Below are 22,900 nucleotides of genomic sequence, written 5' to 3' on the forward strand. Positions count from 1 at the left end.
AGGGCATAACCTGTCCCCCACGTTTAACCTGTCCCCCACCCTGCCATGACCAGGGCATAACCTGTCCCCCCCGCTTAACCTGTCCCCCACCCTGCCATGGCCAGGGCGTAACCTGACCCCACCCTGGCATGGCCAGGGCATAACCTGTCCCCCGCGCTTAACCTGTCCCCCACCCTGCCATGACCAGGGCATAACCTGTCCCCCACCCTGCCATGACCAGGGCATAACCTGTCCCCCACGCTTAACCTGTCCCCCACCCTGCCATGGCCAGGGCGTAACCTGACCCCACCCTGGCATGGCCAGGGCATAACCTGTCCCCCACCCTGGCCCCCCACAGTCCTCCAGGCACTGCACTGTAGTGAGGAAATGCAATGGAGCATTTTGATTATTTGATTTACTGTAAAGCCTGGCTTTCTCGCCCCGAACCTCATCCATATGCCTTTTTTTCCCTTCGTGTGCTGCTGAGTTTGCTATTTCTCCTACCAGTGACCTTTGTCCCCCTAGAGGCACTTTCTGCCATGTCCAGGCTTTTGCTCTACTGACCTTGACCTGTGAGGGTCGGCCCTAGTGGTTCCATCCACACTATCTATCTAGCATTGGCTCCACTGTACCACAATGGCCTGAATTCCAGTCTGTGTCCATCCCTCCCTGCTTTAATTTTCATTTCCTCAGCTTTAATCAACCTACAGTGAGCTAGCCACACGCAACCCTCCCACTCATACTGTTTAAAGTCATCTTCCGTTGGCTCGGGGATCTCTTCCCATTTACTCGTAGCACAGGAAGGCATGCCAAAACGGATAAGGGATCTGATGAGTGAAGATAACTCAAACCCTCAGCCTTCCTCTCTCTGAAGACCTGATGCTTTGATCGTTCCCCTCCGTCAGCTTTGAGCCCAACCTTCTGGGCCTTTAAACCACGCTTCTCCCCCCTTCTCATTAACTGGCTTGTAAACGCACACGGACATATCCTCAAGTGCATCATTGACTGATACACACATAGATGCAGACACGCACGAGCATACACACACACACAGACTATAGACTAGCGTGGGAGCTGCAGACAGGCCCACTCATTGCTTGCAATTATACTATGTCAGCAAACTTGCTGCTAGTGGCTAATGACTCACTCTGTCCATATCGGTGTGTGAGATCCTATAATGCTCATAGCACCGACAGAGAGCGAGAGAGAGAGGGAGAGCGAGAGAGAGAAAGAGAAAGAAAGAAAGAAAGAAAGAAAGAAAGAAAGAAAGAAAGAAAGAAAGAAAGAAAGAAAGAAAGAAAGAAAGAAAGAGAGAGAGAGAGAGACTGGAACTTATGATGGTGGTTAGGTTAGCATCTCTTCCACTCACTCTGTGCTTGGTTAAAATCCTACAGAGGGGACAGAGCAGAGGGGGTGGGTGGGATGGGGAGGTTAAGAACAGAGGGAAATTCCTTCCTCTCTACTCTTAACACAACACACCATACCACAGCTGCAATGTCAGCCCATTGGGGAAGGAAGGCATGAGAGGACAATGTGACTAGTATGGTATAAATTAGATGACATATTTGTTTTGTTCAGGAGACTATTACAGAATAAGCTACAGTCCAAGATGGAGTACATGTGACCATTATGTATGTTATGGTTTGGTGTGTCTTTGAGATGACTGCCCATTTGGTAGAAGGGAAGAGACCTGTGGTGGAATGGTAGGATGAGGGTTGTAGTCAGATTGCAGATGTGTTGTGTTTGCAGTTAAACTAGACGTTGTTTTTTTTTTTTTTTCTAAAAAAAAAAATGGAGAATTTAAGGCTCCCTGACAAATCAAATAGTGCAGCTTACGGTCCGCTGAATGAGAAGCTTTTGAAAGGGAGAGCTTAATCACTGTAAAGGCTTATTTCTATTGGCTCTCGTTCAGTCTCAATAGAGAAACCTTCATCCCTCAACCTTCCCAAGAGCACTTGATATGAGCTATTGAACTGGCAAATCACATCCAGAAACAAGGTCCAGAGGATCCATTCCAATGTCCACAACAACAACAACAATCGGATAAGAGAGCCCTTTGTCAACATTTACAGACTTAGACGCAATAACCGCTTCAGAGGACCTAGACTGGTGTTACACTTAATAGTCTGATTGGGCTTCGTCATGGTCTTCCTCACTCTCACTGTTTTGATTTCAGCACGCTGCTGCAGGGCACACACAGGAGCAGGATTTGGTAGAATATTTCCCATCTTCTTGAATCTTTGACTGGATATGTAGGCTAAATCATTTGGCTTTAGTTAGCCTGTGATTGGGTGCGCTTCTATCAGTATCCGCATGTGGAAGTACACGTGAGATTGAATGTGTGGCCATGTGTAAATTCCATTTCCACTATGTAGACTGACACCTTTACGGTGTTGATTCGTGACCAGCTGTAGACATGTTCCTGATATAGACCTCTCTGTGCAATTCAATAATACGTGACTCTCCTCACTCTCTCTCTCTCCGTGTTTATGCAGCAATTTCGTATTTCACGAGGCTCTGATACCTCCGCATGGTCCCGACTATGTAGTCGGGACAGAAAGAATTCAAGGTTTGTCAGAAGCTGCTCAGTAAATCAAATGAATCACGTCTTGGTCAAAACCCACGATCGTGCCTCAACCATTTAAAGTGTTTTTCCGAATGATCAGACAGCCAGACATTGGATTGGATATGGATGGTGCAGTAAATGTCATCCCCTTCCTGGTTTGATCCAGTAGAAATGACAGCGAGACTCCGCGACCTTCAACCTCCCTTGTTTACTTTAAATGCAGGAAGTGTTGCTCCCCCTCAGGGCGTCAATTACATGCACGTTGACATACCACAGTGCACTGTACACATACGCACTCACTCACTCACTCACACACACACACATTGACACGAACACACACACTTACTCTTGCGCACACAAACAGACACCACAGCGCCCCAGCGTGACACTCACAGAATCCATCATGGATATTAGCAGGGGGTTCGATCTCTCCCGTGTTTACGTTTCATCGTTCTCTCATCATTCCCCGGGATCCCCATTCCTGCCGTCAGATGTCCTGATGTTCTGTGGCTGACAGCCTCCATTCACCAGAGAGAAAGCAGAAGCACTATCGATCCCTGCCTTGCGTTCCCATTGATTTACCTGCAGGCAGCACTTTCCGGGTCTTATGGATTCAATAGGATGCCATTCGGCCTGTAATAAGGACCACCTACAACAAACAAAAACATTTTGACTGCTCACTGTGCTCATTTTGACTGCTCATTTACATTCGTAATGATGTCTGATGGAAAAATATTTACAAACATGGTCTCTTGAGTAACGCAGCTCCAAAATGCATGTGTTTCAGCCTAGCTCGGTGCTTTCTGTGGTGGTGGGGCAGCCAGTGGAAAATACGGAGCGTAGGGGTTGGTAATGTTCTCTAGTTGCACCGTGATTGGCTCAGTGTTCTGTCACACATGGCGACACTACATCACCGCCAAATCTACGGGGAGAGCTCGAAATGAACTGCTGAAAGCCAGGTGTAGCAGTGCTAAGGTGTTGGGACTGCTGTTGGGACACTGCTGTTGGGACAGCTTTATGTAGGCCCTGACAGTTTGTGGGCACCGTTATAGTGCAATTAATGTATTGTTTAGTGTTGTGTAGTGGCTTTGCTGGCATGCATCCCAATTTTTTTTGGGGGGGGGGTTGCCCCACCAAGATTTACATGCTAAAATCGCCACTGAACATGAAACATTCTGAATAATCCATTTCCTCTCCAACAACATTCTCCCACTCAGAATTCTACTCGGATGAAGTTATTGACGAATGTGTTTATTTCATTCCTGTATCTGACTTTCGATGTTCCGTTTTTCGCAATAAACTTGTTTCAGTGGACCATAGCTTTGGCCTTGGCTGAACAGACAGCACAGTCTGAGGCTTGTGTTTTCAAAAGCATGGTTGGCTGAATATATTCCAGAAAGAGTTTTCATGCCCTTTCATTTGCATTTTATGTTTCACACTGTTGCGCAGGTTTATCCCTCTTTCATTGGTTACTGTTGAGTGTACCTCATTTCGTTTCCATAACTGCATGTCCAACGGCAGTTTACCAAACCAAACACAGGCTATATCGTTCAGTATCCGTTCTTCCGTACTCTGATTCTCAGCACCCTCATGTAGAGTATTTCTCGAAACTATGAATAGCTTAGCTTGCAGACTCATAACGAGCGAGGGAGGCGTTGATAAGACAACGATGACAGAAGTCTCGTTAGGCTCAAATACGTTTTGCATTCGTTAATTAGCCAGTTTCCTAGAGATTAATTCCCTCTCCGTGTCCCATGTGCAGAACTTGTCAAGATGAGAGGGATTGTTCTATTCGCCGCCTCTCAAGATCACCAGTCACAGCCATGCTGGCACATATCCGTCATCCCAGGGCGCTATGCGACTCCCTCCCTCCGCTCAGCACTGCTAATAGCAGCGGATTACTGAAGACTGTAGATGAAAAGGCTTTCATTCCCCACAGAGACGTGTGTGTGTGTGTGTGTGTGTGTGTGTGTGTGTGTGTGTGTGTGTGTGTGTGTGTGTGTGTGTGTGTGTGTGTGTGTGTGTGTGTGTGTGTGTGTGTGTGTGTGTGTGTGTGTGTACATGGCAGACTTGGTTGTACTGTTGAACTGAAACTGCTGTGCTGGGATACACGCAGGAGATAAGAGGACGTCTTTTCTTTCAGCATCCCCTCCCTACACCTCATTAGCAAACAAGGCTTCCAGGGGACATCAAAGGCGCAACCATCACACACAAAAAAAACGCATCCCGATTCCCAAGGATTTTTATAGTCTAAATTTAGATTCTAAAACCGCTGTTGAATTGACGCCAGCCGTCATTTCATGATGGTTTTCAGAAGGGGATGATAATAGGATTTTTCACTTTCGATCATCACTCTGTAGCTCTGTTCCTCAAATCTTTGGTGGCTGTTTGAAGTTGCGGGAAGCGATGCAACTGCTTAAAGCCACACTGTCTGTCTGTCTGGTGTCTTTGAATTGAGCCACCAGCTTCAGGACTTTTTGACGTCTTTAGAACAGAAAGCTGCAGTTGTTGTTGTATGTTTTGCCTACGTCAAGTAGCCCATTAGGGGAATATTACGATTCTTGACAAAAAGTCGGAAATTGTTTTTCAGACTTCGTTGAAAAGTAGGGAGGTCTCCTCTTGATGTTACCTCAGTCTAGTGGCTGAGTCTGGGTGCAGTCGGAAGAATGGCCAACTAATGAATTCATGACACCGTCGTGACAGGATCCATTTGTTACCTGGCCTTGAAACGTTTGGCCCGATGGTGTCTTTTTAGTAGAATCTCTGCGGGGCACAGCGCTTGCCAGTGCAATTTAAGATTAGGAGAGAGGGAGAGAAAGTAAGTTGTTCCTCATTGGGGGCATGTGAGGTTAGGCATGTCCTTTTGTGATCCCGAAAAAGCTGTTTTCGGATCTCTGATTCGACCTGTATCCTCCTCTCCCTTGTGCTCGGGTTCCTTGTGAGCTGTGCCCACTTACGTGGCAGAGATGAGATAATTAGCCAGCCATGTGAGGCAATGATACTACTCTTACGGGAACAAAGTCTGTAAATTACTGGGAAGAAATAATTTGCTGTCCTTTTGGTCCGCTTCATTTATCCTCTAGCTTTGTAGTTTGTAGCACACTAAGTTCTTATGCCAACTCATTATTACAGAAATGTATTCCGAAAGCTCCTTTGAACAACCAAACTCTTCACTTTTATCGTGCTTGTGTGAAGGGCAGTTCTTTTGAACTAACTTAATAAAAGTGAGAGCAAAAAGTAACTGGCTATAACTTCTTGGTTACTTGGTCCAATACAATAGACCATAATTCCTTTCTCTCTGGTCTGTCACATCATTCCATTGAAATCAATAGAAAGTTCACCACTAGCAAGGACGTTTTTTTTGTCGTGCTCAAATCATTTGTCACCCTCTGCGACTCATTTGGAGACTTTCTTATGACATCTGGCCCTTGGCTGAGCTTTAAAAAGATACTGCATGGGGCTGAGCTACGGCACAATTTAGCCGAAACCCTGCTGTTACCTCTGAGTTTGAATGCTAGTCCATGTTGCACTCGTTCACGTGGAAACGAGTGATGATGCTACGTTGACATCTACTAATTCCCAATATTCTCCTATCCTATTCTGTGAGTGCACCATGTTTAATCACCTCATCGATCTCCATAAGTACATTAGTGACATCATTTCAGTTGATGATCACCCGCCATCCTACAGTGATCAGTCTGTATTGATTGATGATTATTCATATTAGATCAGCTACCCTATGGAGTTTGTTAACTGCTGGAGTGTAGCCACTTGCAGAGGATGATGTGATTCAGCTAGACATGTTGTGTGCACTCGAATAGGTAGGCTAGATCTCTAGGAATATCTCTAAATGATCATTCCAAGTCCATTTAGGATTTTTAATAAGCAGAAGCCTGAATGTTTAGAGTGAGACACCCCACTCAACAGAAGTTTGACCCACATACGTATAGTTTCCCGCTACCCTACCTGTCTAGGCCTACATCCTGTGCAACTGCGCCTGTCATGGCTCAGTGAACTATCATTTACCATAGGACCTAAACGGCACTTCAGGCTGAGCACAGTATGTAACCTCAGATTTACTAAAGACTCTTCAGATCCCTGAGCTCCCGTACATACTATACCCTCTGACTCAGCAAATACCTTATAGGAAGATAAGGGACTGCTGCTTGGTTATAGAGTCTATAGAGGTACGCGGGGGAGAGGAGGGGAGCAGACGGCATTAAGGAGTTGTGAGAGAGGGAGATACAGTAAATACTGCAGAGGTTTTGCAGTTTGACTCAGCAGATACTATTCTCAGAGAGAAATGGGGTTGGATGGGGAGAGAGAGGGAACTGAGAAATGGGGTTAGATGGGGAGAGAGAGGGAACTGAGTAATGGGGTTAGATGGGGAGAGAGAGGGAACTGAGTAATGGGGTTGGATAGGGAGAGAGGGGGAACTGAGAAATGGGGTTGGATGGGGAGAGAGAAGGAACTGAGAAATGGGGTTGGATGGGGAAAGAGAGGGAACTGAGAAATGGGGTTGGATGGGGAGAGAGAGGGAACTGAGAAATGGGGTTGGATGGGGAGAGAGGGGGAACTGAGAAATGGGGTTGGATGGGGAGAGAGAGGGAACTGAGAAATGGGGTTGGATGGGGAGAGGGGGAACTGAGAAATGGGGTTGGATGGGGAGAGAGAGGGAACTGAGAAATGGGGTTGGATGGGGAGAGGGGGAACTGAGAAATGGGGTTGGATGGGGAGAGAGAGGGAACTGAGAAATGGGGTTGGATGGGGAGAGGGGGGACTGAGAAATGGGGTTGGATGGGGAGAGAGAGGGAACTGAGAAATGGGGTTGGATGGGGAGAGAGGAGGAACTAAGAAAGGGTGGTTGGAGCAAAGAAAGAGGTGGGTAATATTCTGTAAAGTCAGAAAAGGAAAACATACTGTTGCCTCTGTATAATTTGGGGAAAGAATCTGAGGGAGCAAGATAAGATATTGCTTGTAAAGGCTTTACATATAAAAGGCTTCTTGTATACGTTTATCCCTTATAAACAATATCTTCTCTGAGTACGGTTACATGCACACAATACTGGTATTATTGTGAATGGTCAGATTAATATAATAGTTCAATTAAAATGTTTACATGCTCTGCAAGAAGAACAATTTTCCTAATAATCCTGTTTACATGGATACATCTGAAATCAGGCTACCTGATGGCTCTTTGATAAACACAGAAAATTGCCAATCAAAATAAACGTTCTACCACATGTTATTTTTGAGAAGAATATTTGATTCTGAGTTCGGACATATAAAGTTTGTATGTGAAAACTATACTGAGCAAAAATATAAACGCAACATGTAAGGTGTTGGTCCCATGTTTCATGAACTGAAATAAAAGATCCCAGAAATGTTCTATATGCACAAAATGCTTATTTCGATCAACTTTTGTGCACATCCCTGTTAGTGAGCATCCTTTACCAAGATAATCCATCCACTTAACAGGTGTGGCTTATCAAGAAGCAGATTAAGCAGCATGATCATTACCTTGTGCTGGCCACTCAAAAATGTGCAGTATTGTCACAAAAACCAATGCCACAGATGTCAACATTTTTAAGGGAGTGTGCAATTGGCATGCTGACTGCAGGAATGTCCACCAGAGCTGTTACCAGAGAATTTAATGTTAATTTCTCTACCATAAGCCGCCTCCAACGGCGTTTTAGAGAATGTGACAGTAGGTCCGACCGGCCTCACAACCACAGACCACGTATAACCACGCCAGCCCGGGACCTCCACATCGGGATCCTTCACCTGCAAGATCCTCTGAGACCAGCCACCCGGACAGCTGATGAACATGGGACCAACATTTTACATGTTAATTTTACATGTTCAGTATATTTTTTACCACGCATAATGCTGAAATAATCGCTGGAATTTTGTCACTCTAAACTGGAACTTTTTCCTCATGTAGTCTCACAGCCGCATCTTTTTCTGTTCTTTGCTGTAAAATGGACAATAAAGTTGCATTATATTCCATTGGGACTCGCAGATTGATTACCAGAGCCAAAAATAATAGTTTGAAGTATTTTTGAGGAAGTTTGGGCTTGTAGTGCAGCATTGCTAACATTGTTTTGGCTGTTTACATTCATGAATTTTGACGATGCTTATACGCTAACTCGTCGCCGTGGCAGAAGTAAATAATGGATTCTTGTGGATTCTGTCACCATGGCCTTCAGACAACTCAGGTAAGAGTAATTCGACCCAAATATAGATTTAACCTGAACTATCCCTTTAAGTGACATTTGAGCTGCTTGTCAGGGTGATGGTGACAGAAGGGTGTTGTAAACACCTGAATGATTTAGGTACAGAGGACAAAAGCAGAACTCTGCACAGCATCCACGCTCCAAACTCATTTACAGCTCAGTGTGATGGTTTCTCTGGAGCTTAGTGTGATGGTTTCTCTGGAGCTTAGTGTGATGGTTTCTCTGGAGCTCAGTGTGATGGTTTCTCTGGAGCTCAGTGTGATGGTTTCTCTGGAGCTCAGTGTGGTGGTTGTGTCTCCACTGTAATACTTAGGTCAGCCTGACATATCAAGGTACAGCATGTTGCTCTAACTTACTACCTCTACATCACAGCAGCACTGTCAGTCACCAAACAAGGGGCCGCTTCTTAACATGCAGTCACCTCCTCACAGGTCTAGGAACAGAGGGCGAACAGAGCAACAGGGAGGGGACAACAACAGCAGCAGCAACAGCACTAGCACCTTTTCAAAGGTCTGAGAACAGTGGGAGAGTGTCAGTGAGCTTAGAATAACAGCAGCAGCACCTTTTCACAGGTCTAGAAACAGTGGGAGAGCATTGGGGAGGGAACAACAGGGCCAGCCCTAGGCATAAGCAGCATAAGCGACCGCTTAGGGTCCCGCACTTTTGGGGGGGGGGGGGGGGGGACTCAGTCGTGGTCTCAACTTACTTTTGAGAGTTTGAATAGTAGAATACACAAGGTGCAGTTTCAAAATGTGGTTGTGCATCAGCAGTTTTTCTCTTGTAATGTCAGTCACTCAGTCAGCTAAGATTTTTTAGATTGGTAAGTTATTCTAGCCAGCTATCTAAATGTGTACTAATCATGGTCAAATTATCGACTGGGCATGTAGGGCACATGCCCAGGGGCCCTCACCTCCAGGGGGCCCCCATTGATTTTGTTAGTCACTCTCTCTCAGATATCATAATATAGCTTAAGTCATGGCAAAATGTGTAGAATTGCAGGAAATAAGCTTCAAAACCACAAAAAAATCTCTCCACCCCATAGCACAATGTGTAGAATTGCAGGAAATGAACTCGATTTTTTTTTTTTTCTCTGCACCTTCAAGAGTGGGGCCACTAAAATGTTTTCCTGCTAGGTGGGGGGGAGGCAACACATTTTCACTTAGGGCCCACAAAATGGTAGGGTTGGCCCTGGGGATCAACAACATAGGAATAGAATTAACAACAGCAACAGCAGAAGCTTTTCACAGGTCTGAGATCAGTAGCACAGCATGTTGGGAAGGAGAGTTGGGAACACTGGCTGGGTTTGTAATTGGAGGCTGACCGGGGGGGAGTGACAGTGTCATCAGATCCGCTCCAGGAGTTTGGCAAACACGGCGTATCTGCAGCTGACTGTGATGCCAAATAAACGGCCGCTGCTTTCATCTGCATGGCCCGGTGTGTACAGCGGTTAGAGCGAGAGAACGAGAGAACGAGAGAGAAAGAAAACGAGAGAGAAATAACGAGAGAGAGAACGAGAGAGAGAATGAGGGAGAGAGCGAGAGAGAGAGACTGTCATCTCATTATCAGATCCTGGAGATGAGTCAGCCATGGAGAGACGGGATGACCGTTGACCTTGTCTGCACACACACACACACACACACACACACACACACACATACACACACACACGCACACACACACTGTCAGTCGCACACACACATCCACAGTGAAGTATAAGTACCAAAGACCCGTGAGTCAGCCGTCAATACGTTTGTGTGTCATCGACATCAATACGTCTCACACACATGCAAACACATCACACGCACTGTGTTGACCTGCAACCTACAAACGCACACACAAACGCACGCTGCCAAACTTGCACAGACCGTTAAGGTCGAATAGAAGAGGGTAGATCTGCTGGTGTAGCGTTGTTCAGCTGTGCGCCATCCAAAAACATCCTCCCTGCGCCTCAGAGCCCTGGCAACAGCCGCCTTGATGTACTGTGTGTGTGAGTGAAAGAGAGAAAGAGAGAAATTGATATGTGAGATGAATACAAGAGAGAAGTAGAAACATACAGGGAGCGAAGCCAATAATTATTGATACAGCAAGCAGGGGACTTATAAAGGTGAAAGAAAGAATGGGACGGAGAGAAAAGGAAAGAGAAAAAATAGATTACGTTAATATACTCGTGACCTTCACTGGGACAATGGACAGAAAACAGGAATTTCCCCTCTTCTGCTCTTTCCTGCCCAGGTTATTTCTGGCCTTGACCTATGGGGATACACGTCTATACACACACATACACACACACACTTACAGTAATACTCCTCAAAACGACTGACCGAGATTAAACCCCGCAGTACGTGGTGTGTATAGCCTACTTTAAGTAGTATCACCGTTGTATTCTAATGTAAAAGAAAAGAAAAAATCTCCTCCTCTTTCTAAATCACAGAGCAGGGGCAACAGACACGGTTTTTCCCTTTGAACCAAACCAAAGCCTTCAGATAAACTGAATGAACAAACGGACCGTATTCATTAATGAAGAAGGTTCATCCAAGAGTAATATGCTAACCGTGTATTATTTCATTATGTCAAGGCAGTTCTGTAAAAAGACATTTTGAATTCCACCACAATGTTTTTAAGTGCTTTTTAATGAACTAAATACCATCCCTGGCCACCGTTAGCTAGACGAACTGGCTCTTGGGGTGTGTGTGTGTGTGTGTGTGTGTGTGTGTGTGTGTGTGTGTGTGTGTGTGTGTGTGTGTGTGTGTGTGTGTGTGTGTGTGTGTATCGATATGAGACCCTCCATGGCCAGTTTGATTAATGACTTGAGGAAAACAGGCTGTGTGGCATCATAACAACAACAATTAAAAAAGCAATTTCCCAGAAGCCTTGTGTGTCCCCAAGCGACAGTGAGAGAGTGGTGGAGTTGGTTTTTATCTTCTCCAGAATAAACGGAGCGAGGGGAGGGGGGGCAGAGAGACAGAGAGAGACTTTAGAGAGGAACAGTGGTTTGGAAAGAGGAAAAAGAGAAAAAGCATTTGGTGGAAAAGCAATTTTTTTATAGAGGGTTGAAGGAATGATTGAGAAAATACAACGTAGAGAGTTTAATGGTGTGGCTAAAAATGAGCAAAGAGATTAAGTGTCCTTGGAGAGAGAACAGGAGGGATGGATAGAATGAGAGATAGGAAAAAGAGGTTGCGAGAAAAAGGCGTGTCCGTGGAGATTACAGAAACAAATTTAAGAATGACCGGAAAAACGGCTTCTGTCAGAAATACCCTTGTGCTTCTGTTTTCATGTCACCCTGCCATTTTGTGTCAGACAGACAGGCTTCATTGTCTCTAAGTGGGGGTGCGGATCGAGGCCCTCACTCAGTAGCATTGGCTCTATGGGAGATTGTGTGGTTGGTGTGGAAACTGGCAGTCTTTCATCTACCTGTCAGTCACGCGGAACACTTCATTAGGTTGTGAAGGGGGTGATGATGAAATGAATGAGCCGTTTTCCATGCCTGGAGAAAAGCAGTTACGCTTTGCTCATTTGTTTTGTTCTCCGTCTGCCTTCAAGTCAGTTTAAGCTCAGTTAAAGAGAGCGTTTTTGTCATCATTTCTTAGCTAGTTCTCATTCGGTATGGAGAAAATGTGGTTTATATATAGGCTAGCATATTGAGTTTTAGATATCTCGTTTTGAACAAGATCAGCATCAGATACACATACATGAACAGTGGACACCACACACACACACACTCATATTGCGCTCCACACAACCACACATTCCAAGTAGCCTAGATCACTCATCATGTATTTATCACTTTGTTTTATGTGCTGTTCAGTAAGTGGTTAGCAAATAGATCTGAGCTATTTGGCAGAATGGCCAATTCAGACATTGATTAGCCCAGAGGAGAGCAAAAAAAATGATTTCCCTCCCAAAATTAGGGTCAATAATTGATTTATCTCCTTCCAGCGAGTACTTTGTAGCTATTTACGTCAGCAACAAACACGCAGAAAACCTCTCTGTTGTCTCCTGGGGAATATTTGTCACAAACAGCAGGGGACAATGCTCTTTCCCATAATGCATTTGGATTATTTCTCTGCAATACCACCGCCACCCTCCTCGCTCTGTCGCTCATCTCCACCATTGGCCTAATTATAGTCATGAATTAAGCATTGTTTGGCGAACGGAAAGGAGAAACCTTTTCAGGGAGAGACGCTCACCACTTCTTAAATGTCACTGTCTCTCGCCCCCCCGCCCTGCAGTAGTTGGGTCGGGCTGTACCGTCGGGACGGGATATGGAGTCTGTCCCATTTATGCCACTCTCAGTCCTTACTGTCGTGCTGCACAAACCTAGTTCGATTTTACGGGGACGCACAAACTTCTTTTTCGATTTTTAATTTAACACTTCATATTATATCGACATTACTGTGACATTTTACATATCCTAGTATCCTAATGAATACCAAAATACCGACCCACGACGCTGGCGTTGCAAGGGCCGTGCTCTACCAACTGAGCCACACAGGACCATGATTCATGGCCTCATGTTCTCTCTTTCTATTTTTTCCTCTCTTCCAGAAAGTTCTCTCCAAAGGCCAGTTTTGAGACTGGACAGTGATGATGTCCATGCAAAGTAAGTATTTTGTTAAAGACTCACTGGCATCGTTTAATCTGCAAAGAACCGTCCTTGATTAACCAAAGTTTGGAGCACGATGCTGCTGTACCCTAGAAACACACTGGCATCCGTCCACTCAGTGTCCCTTCGGAGTGGCTGAGCATAAATATAGTGTCTTGAGGGAAACAATGGACCACTGGCTCTCAGTCAATCAATCACACTATTTTTATGGCCCGTTTTACGTATCCACTCTGTCACAAGGTTAATCCAGGGTCTAGGATTGTGAAAAGTGATAATTAGACGCTATGTCACTCTTCCAACTTGTCCCCCCCCCCCCCCCTCTCTCTCTCTCTCTCTCTCTCTCGCTTCGCTCTCTTCTCTCTCTTTCTTTCGCTCTCACTTCCCTCTCTCCCGCGCCTCCCAGTGAACGAGGCAGAGGGCTCGGTGAAGGTGGCCGAGTGGCAGCAGACATACTACGCCCACGACTCCGGCATCCAATCAGGCGCCACCACCGTGCGAGATGACGAGGGCACAGAGTACAGCGCCAAGAAGTATGCCGTCACCAACACGTTGGTGGAAAACCCTACAGGTATAAGTTATCTCTCTCTCTCCCTGTCTCTCGTATTCCCACTTCCCCCTCTCTCTTCCCATCCCCCCCTTTCTCTCTCATTCCGTTGTTCCCTCTCGCTCTACTTCTCTTTCAGTCTCTCTACATCTCTTTCTCTTTCTGTACAAATAGGTCAACACTTACTCATTCAATGTCATAACCATGCTGTGATTCACTCACTCGCTCATAGGCCATCACAAACGTACACAGGCCAGTTTGGACTGGCTTCATGTCTTAAAATAGGCATGGTTCTTCTTCTGAAAAACTAGGGACTCACTGACTAGGGGCTAGAACCTCTTTCAAAATATCCCTAGTTTGAAACACTATCTATGGATAAATCTATCCACGTATTTGTTGATCTCCCCCTTCTCCTCCCTTTCTCCTCCCTCTCTCATCCCTCTCTCATCCTTCTCTCATCCCTCTCTCCCTCCAGAGGTGGAGGCCCAGTACACCCTGACGCGGGCCCAGCGAGTGAGAGCGGCCATGTTCCCAGAGACCCTGGTGGAGGGCGAGGCGGTGCTGTCCACTCAGACTGACCCGGGTCAGCAGACCAACGTCCAGCGGCTAGCTGAGCCCTCGCAGCTCCTCAAGACCGCAATCGTCCACCTCATTAACTACCAGGATGACGCCGAGCTGGCCACTCGCGCCGTGCCCGAGCTCACCAAGCTGCTGGCCGACGATGATGCGGTAACTAACATCTAAGAGTTAAAAAAAAACTTAACTTTATTATAAATCCCATTTTCACAAAGCACAGATGTTAACACATGAATGCATTAAACAACACTATTTCCAACGTGCTCCTATTAAAAACGATCTGAACCGTCAATCAACATTAAGAGGTTAGTGATGCAGCTAATCAGTAGTGGAAAAAGTACTCAAGTAAAATTTTCTATCAAGATACCTTGATAGAAAATGACTCAAGTAAAAGTGAAAGTCACCCAGTAAAATACTACTTGAGTAAAAGTCTACAAGTATTTGGTTTTAAATATACTTAAGTATCAAAAGTAAATGTAGTTGCTAAAATATAAGTCAAGGGTCACACTCCAACAATCAGACATCATTTACAAACAAAGCATTTGTGTTTAGTGAGTCCGCCAGATCAGAGGCAGTAGGGATGACCAGGGATGTTCTCTTGATAAATGTGCAAATTGGACCATTTTCTGGGGAAATGTATGGAGTAAAAAGTATCTAATTTTATTTAGGAATGTAGTGAAGTAAAAGGAAAAGTTGTCAAAAATATAAATAGTAAAGTACAGATACCCCCCAAAAACTACTTAAGCAGTACTTTAAAGTATTTTTACTTAAGTATTTTATACCACTGCAGCTAATCAAATCGAAAATATGGCCTTTGATTTCTAGATTAAAGACCTTCCAATGGATGACCTTGTCCCCCCCCCCACCCCACCCCCCAACAGCCTCTTGCTGCCTGCTGGGAGCAATCTTTGATCAAACTCAATTACACTGTTTAAACAAATAGGCTGATTTGGAAATTATTCAGCCAGTGACTATTGTAAGAGAAAAGTGTGTACTGTGTGTATCTAATGTACAGTGCCTTCAGAAAGTATTCAAACCCCATTACTTAAAATTGATTAAATTGCAACGTTTGGGTAATGTCAGTGGAATTATGTTTTTAGAAATGTGTACAAACTAATTAAAAAATGAAAAGCTGAAACGTCTTAAATCAATAAGTATTCAACCACTTTCTTACGGCAAGTCTAAATTAATTCTGTAGAAAAACGTAGCTTAACAACTCACGTAAGTTGCATGGACTCACTCTGTGTGCAATAATCGTGTTGATCATGATTTGTGAATGACTATCGCATCTCTGTACCCCACACATACAATTATCTGTAAGGTCCCTCAGTAGAGCAGTTGAATTTCAAACACAGATTCGACCACATCGATCACTCCACCCATCAACCACTGAGGAGCATGCTCTCGCTGCCCCGACAGGTGATATTCTGCCCAAACTCTTTATACCATTGGCTTTCAAACCTTGTTCCTGCAGCTACCCATTTAATATGGGAAACCAAGTGAAATCTGTTCCGGAACATCAGTAGTTACATGTTTTCGCAAACAAAACATATTTCACTAAACTGTTGACAGCCCGTCTGCTCGCTCAGGAAAGGAATAAAGGCGAGAGCGGAGGAGATGGAAATGCATGATGGTGAGATATTCTGTATAGCTGAAGGTAATGTGACTCTCAATTAATTATGAAAATATATTTTTAAATCCCTATTAGTAGCCTATTTAAAATCAGGCTAAGTGTAAACCGCCCTGCATAAACAATGAACCAAGATGTTGTCATATAGGTTCAGAACTTTTGTGAAATAGCACAGTTACAAATAGAAATCAAACTGGATGGACATCAGAAATAGAGGAAGGACTGAGAACAAACGGGAGAGAGCTATTGTGGGGTAGACTGTGTCTGTGAAATGTGTATAAGATGTATGAATTGAAGGTGGAAGCCGAAGTGTTTATTAGTTTACTCCAATTGGGGGATCGGTGGTAGGGTTTGCGGGGAATAATAATAAAGGTATATTCTTTAAAAAACGTATGTATGTCTATATAGGTATGTGTATGTATATATGTGTACTGTATATGTATGCATGCGTGTATGGATATATTTACAAAAAAAATATATGGGGGATTGGAAATGATGCAGACAATTACATTGATGGAAGCAACATTCTTTCCGCAATATTAAGCTGATCCACCCCTTAAAATAAATAAATAAATGAACCAAGAGCATCACCTAGGGCTGGCTATACGTTCTCTCCAAGACTAATGGATAGACATTTTGGAGAGTAGCATAAGGTAACCAGTCCATCCAGTATATATAATAATACGGTCCACACTCAAAGGCGATTATTCAAATTTGTTTAATTTTGGAGCATAAGCTAGACCAATTATGTACCAAGACATCTTAAATCAGTGTTTTTTAATGTTTTTCTGCCATGCGTAATATGCGCTAGGCTATGTGTTGTATAACGGCACAATCATCTTTTTTTTTTTTTTTTTTTTCTCAGGCTTGGGCTCATAGCCTATGCGTAAGCTATAATATGCATATGAGTGTTTTGAATTAATCATCACCTTAGAAAGGCTGTCCATTTTGTTGTGTTAGGCTTTCAAACAACATCCACAACAATCGTGTTTTACACTGTTTCAACCTGCTGTTGAACTTCTTAGTTCAAACTGATCATCACAGTGAGGTGAGTTTTTAAAGTACGATAGGCCTACTGTTTTGATGATAAGTGTTTGATGTGCTTTTCGAAGCATTTTCATGGATGTCAGAGTGGTTAGAGGGACAATAGAGCCCTGAGTACCAGGCCATTAGGCCCTGATGGTAGATGGCAAATTGGGTACTACCAAAGCATGTCCAGAGTGCATAAAAGGAGATTAATGTGACTCAACAGTCACATGGAATTTTACTGTGGTCTTGACTCATGTAATATGGTTACTGCAACAGCCCAAGTCCTTCCTAGCTCAGTTGTCAGAGAGGAAGGAAACCACTCAGGGATTTCACGATGAGGCCAATGGTGGTTTAATGGCTGTGATAAGAGAAAACTGAGGATGGATCAACAACATTGTAGTTACTCCACAATACTAACCTAATTGACAAAGTGAAAAGAAGGAAGCCTGTACAGAATACAAGTATTCCAAAACATGCATCCTGTTTGCAACAAGCCACTACTAAAGTAATACTGCAAAAAATGTGTCAACGCAATTCACTTTTTGTCCTGAATACAAAGTGTTATGTTTAGGGCAAATCCAATACAACACATTACTAAGTACCAATCTCCATATTTTCAAGCATAGTGGTGGCTGCATCATGTTATGGGTATGCTTGTAATCGTTAAGGACTGGGGAGTTTTTCAGGATAAAAAATTAACGGAATGGCGCTAAGCACAGGCAAAATCCTAGAGGAAAACCTGGTTCAGTATGCCTTCCACCAGACACTGGGAGATGAATTCACAGTTCAGCAGGACAATAACCCAAAACACAAGGCCAAATCTACACTGCAGTTTCTTACCAAGAAGACAGTGAATGTTCCTGAGTGGCCGAGTTGCAGTTTTGACTTAAATCTACTTGGAAATCTATAGCAAGACCTGAAAATGGTTGTCTAGCAATGATCAACAATCAATTTCACAGAGCTTGAAGAATTTTGAAAAGAATAATGGGCAAATGTTACACATTCCAGGTGTGGAAAGCCCTTAGAGACTTACCCAGAAAGACTCAAAGCTGTAATCGCTCCCAAGGGTCTAGAAAGTATGTAAATTAGATAAATGTGCAAACCTTTCTAAAAACATGTTTTCACTTTGTCACTAAGGGGTATTGTGTGTAGCTAGGTGAGAAAAATGTTTATATTTAATCACGGTTTATTTCAGGCCATAACACAACAAAATGTGGAATAAGTCAACTGGTATGAATACTTTCTGAAGGTACTGTGTCTCTTGTACTATAGAAGTACTATTATGTCCTTAATAGTGACATTGACTCTGTCACTGTTGTGTGCTGTCCCTCCTCACACTTGCGCACCGTCCTGCTGACTAGCATTGATCCAGTTCCATGCTTGACTAGCTACTAGCTCTCTGTGGCTCTTGCTGTGCTTGTCAAGGTCGTGACTGAGCCCATTAGATTGGACACAGATTAGGACTACCCCAGAAACAAATCCTCTCTAGGTTGATATTGTCATTTAACATAATTTCAGGTGTCCTTAAGTGATTCAGTGTACAACATTGCTTGAGTTGAGGCCTATGTGGTCAGTTCTGATTGCGATTGAAAGTCATGATGGACCCAGTCCTGCTCTGTCTTCTACTCACAATTCAAACTCAAGTCGTGGTCTGTTCCTAAATCTTGTTATCAATGACCATGTTCGATGTACCAATGAATTGCTGAAGTGCAACGTTTAAAAAAAGCCATAATCCTAAAGAAATGTGCAGACCTAATAATGTGTCCCAACCCAATGCCACCATTTTGCATGCGCAGAAATGGACAAATATGCAACGTCTTATTCCCCACAGGTGGTGGTCAACAAGGCGGCCATGATCGTGAACCAGCTGACACGGAAAGAGGCATCTCGACGGGTGCTGATGCAGTCCCCCCAGATGGTGGCGGCGGTGGTGCGGGCCATGCAGAACACGGGAGACATGGAGACAGCCCGTTGTGCTGCCAGCGTCCTCCACAGCCTGTCCCACCAGCGAGAGGGCCTGCTCGCCATCTTCAAGTCCGGGGGCGTCCCCGCCCTGGTCCGCATGCTCAGGTAGGAGAGGAGGGAGTGATTAGTGGGTGGATGGATGGATGTTGAGTGGTAGATGGCAGTGGATAGATGGAGGGAGGGAAGTGTCGACAGATGTTTGGATAGATTGTTGGTAAATGATTTGTTGTGAAGGAGTAGGTATGGATCATAGATATGAGGATCGGTAGATGTTTGGATACTTTTATGGTTAAAGTGGAGAATGGACTGGTTGGATGGATAGAGTGATGAATTTATATTTTTATAGGCATTGTAGGTTGGTGGTTTGATGGGGAGTGAATTAATGAAAGAAAGAGAGAGAAAAAGCAAGGGGGTGAAAGAGAGACAAATAGATACTTGTAAGGTGGAATTCAGTGTTAGAAATAAAGGGATTTAGGCACACACTGATCTGGCCTGTCTCTGCATCTGCAGTTGTGTACGTGCTGTGTGTGCGTGTGTGTGGTGTGTGTGTGTGAAAGCATGGGCGTGTGTAAGTGTGTGTGTGTATGTGTGCGTGCGTGCGTGCATGCTTATGTGTGTGTATCCAATCCACCATGTCCACTACTGCCTGAAGGCTAAGATATTAGCATATCACATTATTACCCATCAGAAATGAGGTGTCATCCTGTGCTCATTAACTTGGCCAAACTGGTTTGCACATCATTTCAACCTGACCACCAGGCTCATTTTAACCTCACGATAAGTGGCGGCCATTTTACATAGTCATTTCTCAGGCAGAGTCCCTTTATCTCTGTTCACACAGTATAAACCCTGTATAACAGTCTAGGAGGCACCAGACAGAGACTAAATTAAGACATTTAATTAATTCAGAAACAAAATTCAGATAAATACAAATGGAAGAACCTCCCTGTACAAGACTGTCAAATAGGGACTTAGATGCAGATTCATGAAAGAGAAATATGTTTTTTTTGAATGATACAAAGAGCAGCAAGGGCACATTTAAAAAAACAAATTAAAGCAAATGAAATTCAGAGGGAACTAATTGGGAAAAGAAAGGTCATGCTAATTTCTCTCATACCTCCCTCTCTTCATCTGGTCTCTGCCTCTCTATTTCCCTCCCTCTCCCTCTCCCCTCCCTCCCCTCCCCCTCCCCTCTCCTCTTCCCTCAGTTCTCCCATGGAGTCAGTGCTGTTCTATGCCATCACCACCCTCCACAACCTGCTACTGCACCAGGAGGGAGCCAAGATGGCGGTGCGCCTGGCCGACGGCCTGCAGAGGATGGTGCCCCTGCTGAAAAAGAGCAACCCCAAGTTCCTGGCCATCACCACTGACTGCCTGCAGCTGCTCTCCTATGGAAACCAGGAGAGCAAGGTGCGTGGTGGGTGGGGAGTCTTTAACGTGTATGCATGGGGATCATCATATTTGGCATAGTGGTATTGGCACGGACTACCTGCATCTCTTCACTGCAGCCAGGGGAAAGTGTGTGTGTGTGTTTTGGCGTGTATGCGTGTGGATAATGCTTGAGACATCATATTGGCATAGTGCTATTGGCACGGACTACCTGCATCTCTTCACTGCAGTCAGGGGAGAGAGTGTGTGTGTGTGTGTGTGTGTGTGTGTGTGTGTGTGTGTGTGTGTGTGTGTGTGTGTGTGTGTGTGTGTGTGTGTGTGTGTGTGTGTGTGTGTGTGTGTGTACTTGCAGTGTGTGTGTGTGTACTTGCAGTGTGTGTATGTTTGTACTTGCAGGTCTGGATTATGCGTGATCCCTTTTAGTGCCACCTGCAGCTGCACAGCAGGGGAGCAAGGGTGTATATGCACGTCACGTGTGTGTGTGTGTACATGAACACAAACACGTACACTGTACATGGCCTTACCACTGGCTGCCTTCAGTTGCGTTGCTACAGAGTTTGGACATTACATTACATTGCATTATGAATTGTCTCAAATATGATTGTTAGAATAATAATACTAGTGTCTTTAATACCCTGTATTACATCAGTAATATACTGAATATTAAGTGAATATAATTCAATCAAATACACATACTGCTATTATTATTCAAACAATCATATTTGAGACAATTCATAATGCAATGTCCAAACTCTGTAACGATATTTCATTGTATATGACAGTGTTTGTTCATTGTTATTCCTCTCAGCTTATCATCCTAGCCAACGGGGGCCCCGAGGGGCTGGTCTTCATCATGAGGAACTATAATTATGAGAAATTGCTGTGGACCACCAGCCGTGTGCTCAAAGTTCTCTCAGTGTGCCCTAGCAACAAGCCTGCCATAGTGGAAGCTGGTGAGTGTGTGTGTGTGTGTTTTTGGGGTGGGTGTGTGTCCGTACGTATGTGTGTGTCTGTGTGTGTGTGTTGTCTCATCCTATCCATAAAGGAGCCATCTTTAACTTCCTCTCTCATCCTTCCAGGGGGCATGCAGGCCCTGGGACAGCACCTGACTGGCTCCAGCCAGCGCCTCACACAGAACTGCCTCTGGACCCTGAGGAACCTGTCTGATGCTGCCACTAAACAGGTCAGGAAACCATAGAGTCCATTTTGAATCAGCATAGACCGTACCATAGGCTAATAAAGACCAATGACTGTATATCTATAAAGACCAATGACTGTATATACAGTATGAATGAACAAAGTCATCGATCACGTGACACCATTTATTCCTATGTGAAGACTCCATATCACATTGAAGCCAAATTCAGTTGGTTAAGATGGCGTCTTATGGGGACGTACCATGCACAGTTTGAGCTACTCCAGGAAGTGACGTTGCAGGCAAACTCAGTGCTGCCCCATTTCGTTGAGTAACTCAAGTTGAAAGCCGACCAGGGTACTGCTGGCTGCCATTCGCAACTAAACTATCCTTATAACTTCTTCTGTGTGCGATTTTAAGATCATCGGTACAAGGACATACATCTGGTGTATTAGAAAGGCAGCTGTTGGTGCCATGATTGTCTTCAAAAATGTGAAGATTGACCATGTAGAGGGTCATTTTTCCATTCACTATAATGGGAGATCCTGTTTTCTGCTAACAATCCAGTGGTCGGCCTTAAAATTATTTGGTTTCAAAGAGGCAGTCGTTCTCCTCTGATGAAGACAGTACCATCAAGTTCTACAGAGACAGTAACATAGTTGGAGTTCTACAGTAAAACATATAATGAACAAACAAAGGACGGACAAATAAAGAATTCTCGACCCGCCTCTCTCTCTGTCTGTAGGAGGGTCTGGATGGCCTGCTGCAGGTGTTAGTGGGACAGCTGGGTTCGGACGACGTCAACATGCTGACGTGCGCCACGGGGATCCTGTCCAACCTCACCTGCAACAACTCCCGCAACAAGGCCCTGGTCACGCAGTGCGGCGGCGTCGAGGCGCTCATCCACGCCGTGCTGCGGGCAGGAGAAAAGGAGGATGTGGCCGAGCCCGCCGTCTGCGCCCTGCGCCACCTGACGTCACGCCACCAGGACGCCGAGCTGGCCCAGAATGCTGTGCGGCTGCATTATGGTATTCCTGCCATTGTCAAGCTGCTGGGGCAGCCCCACTACTGGCCTGTGGTGAAGGTGAGGGCGGAGATAGTTGGTTGGGGAGGGGATGGGAGTGGGGAAGAGGTGAGAAAAAGGTATACTGTGCTTGTTTTGTCTGTCTCATTGTTTTGTCTGGCTGGTAGCTCCATTACTGAACTTTGGCTAAGTTGAAGGTGAGGGGTGAAAGATCAAAGAGT

The 22,900-nt window shown here is 44.7% G+C and overlaps 1 protein-coding gene across 3 annotated transcripts in view; it reads left to right on the forward strand.

Moving 5' to 3' along the window:
- Positions 1 to 22,900, forward strand: part of LOC139579603 (junction plakoglobin-like) — a 61,612-nt gene that overhangs the window by 26,236 nt on the left and 12,476 nt on the right. For all 3 annotated transcript variants that reach the window (XM_071408376.1, XM_071408393.1, XM_071408384.1), the window contains exons 2-9: positions 13,330 to 13,384; positions 13,791 to 13,955; positions 14,407 to 14,660; positions 18,998 to 19,236; positions 20,340 to 20,541; positions 21,329 to 21,473; positions 21,600 to 21,703; positions 22,401 to 22,739. In XM_071408376.1, the coding sequence (XP_071264477.1) occupies positions 13,369 to 13,384; positions 13,791 to 13,955; positions 14,407 to 14,660; positions 18,998 to 19,236; positions 20,340 to 20,541; positions 21,329 to 21,473; positions 21,600 to 21,703; positions 22,401 to 22,739 (1,464 nt within the window). In that variant the 5' untranslated portion in view covers positions 13,330 to 13,368. The remainder of the gene's footprint in view (positions 1 to 13,329; positions 13,385 to 13,790; positions 13,956 to 14,406; positions 14,661 to 18,997; positions 19,237 to 20,339; positions 20,542 to 21,328; positions 21,474 to 21,599; positions 21,704 to 22,400; positions 22,740 to 22,900) is intronic.

The sequence above is a fragment of the Salvelinus alpinus genome, chromosome 1 (genome assembly GCF_045679555.1).
Source record: "Salvelinus alpinus chromosome 1, SLU_Salpinus.1, whole genome shotgun sequence".
Lineage (NCBI taxonomy): Eukaryota > Metazoa > Chordata > Actinopteri > Salmoniformes > Salmonidae > Salvelinus > Salvelinus alpinus.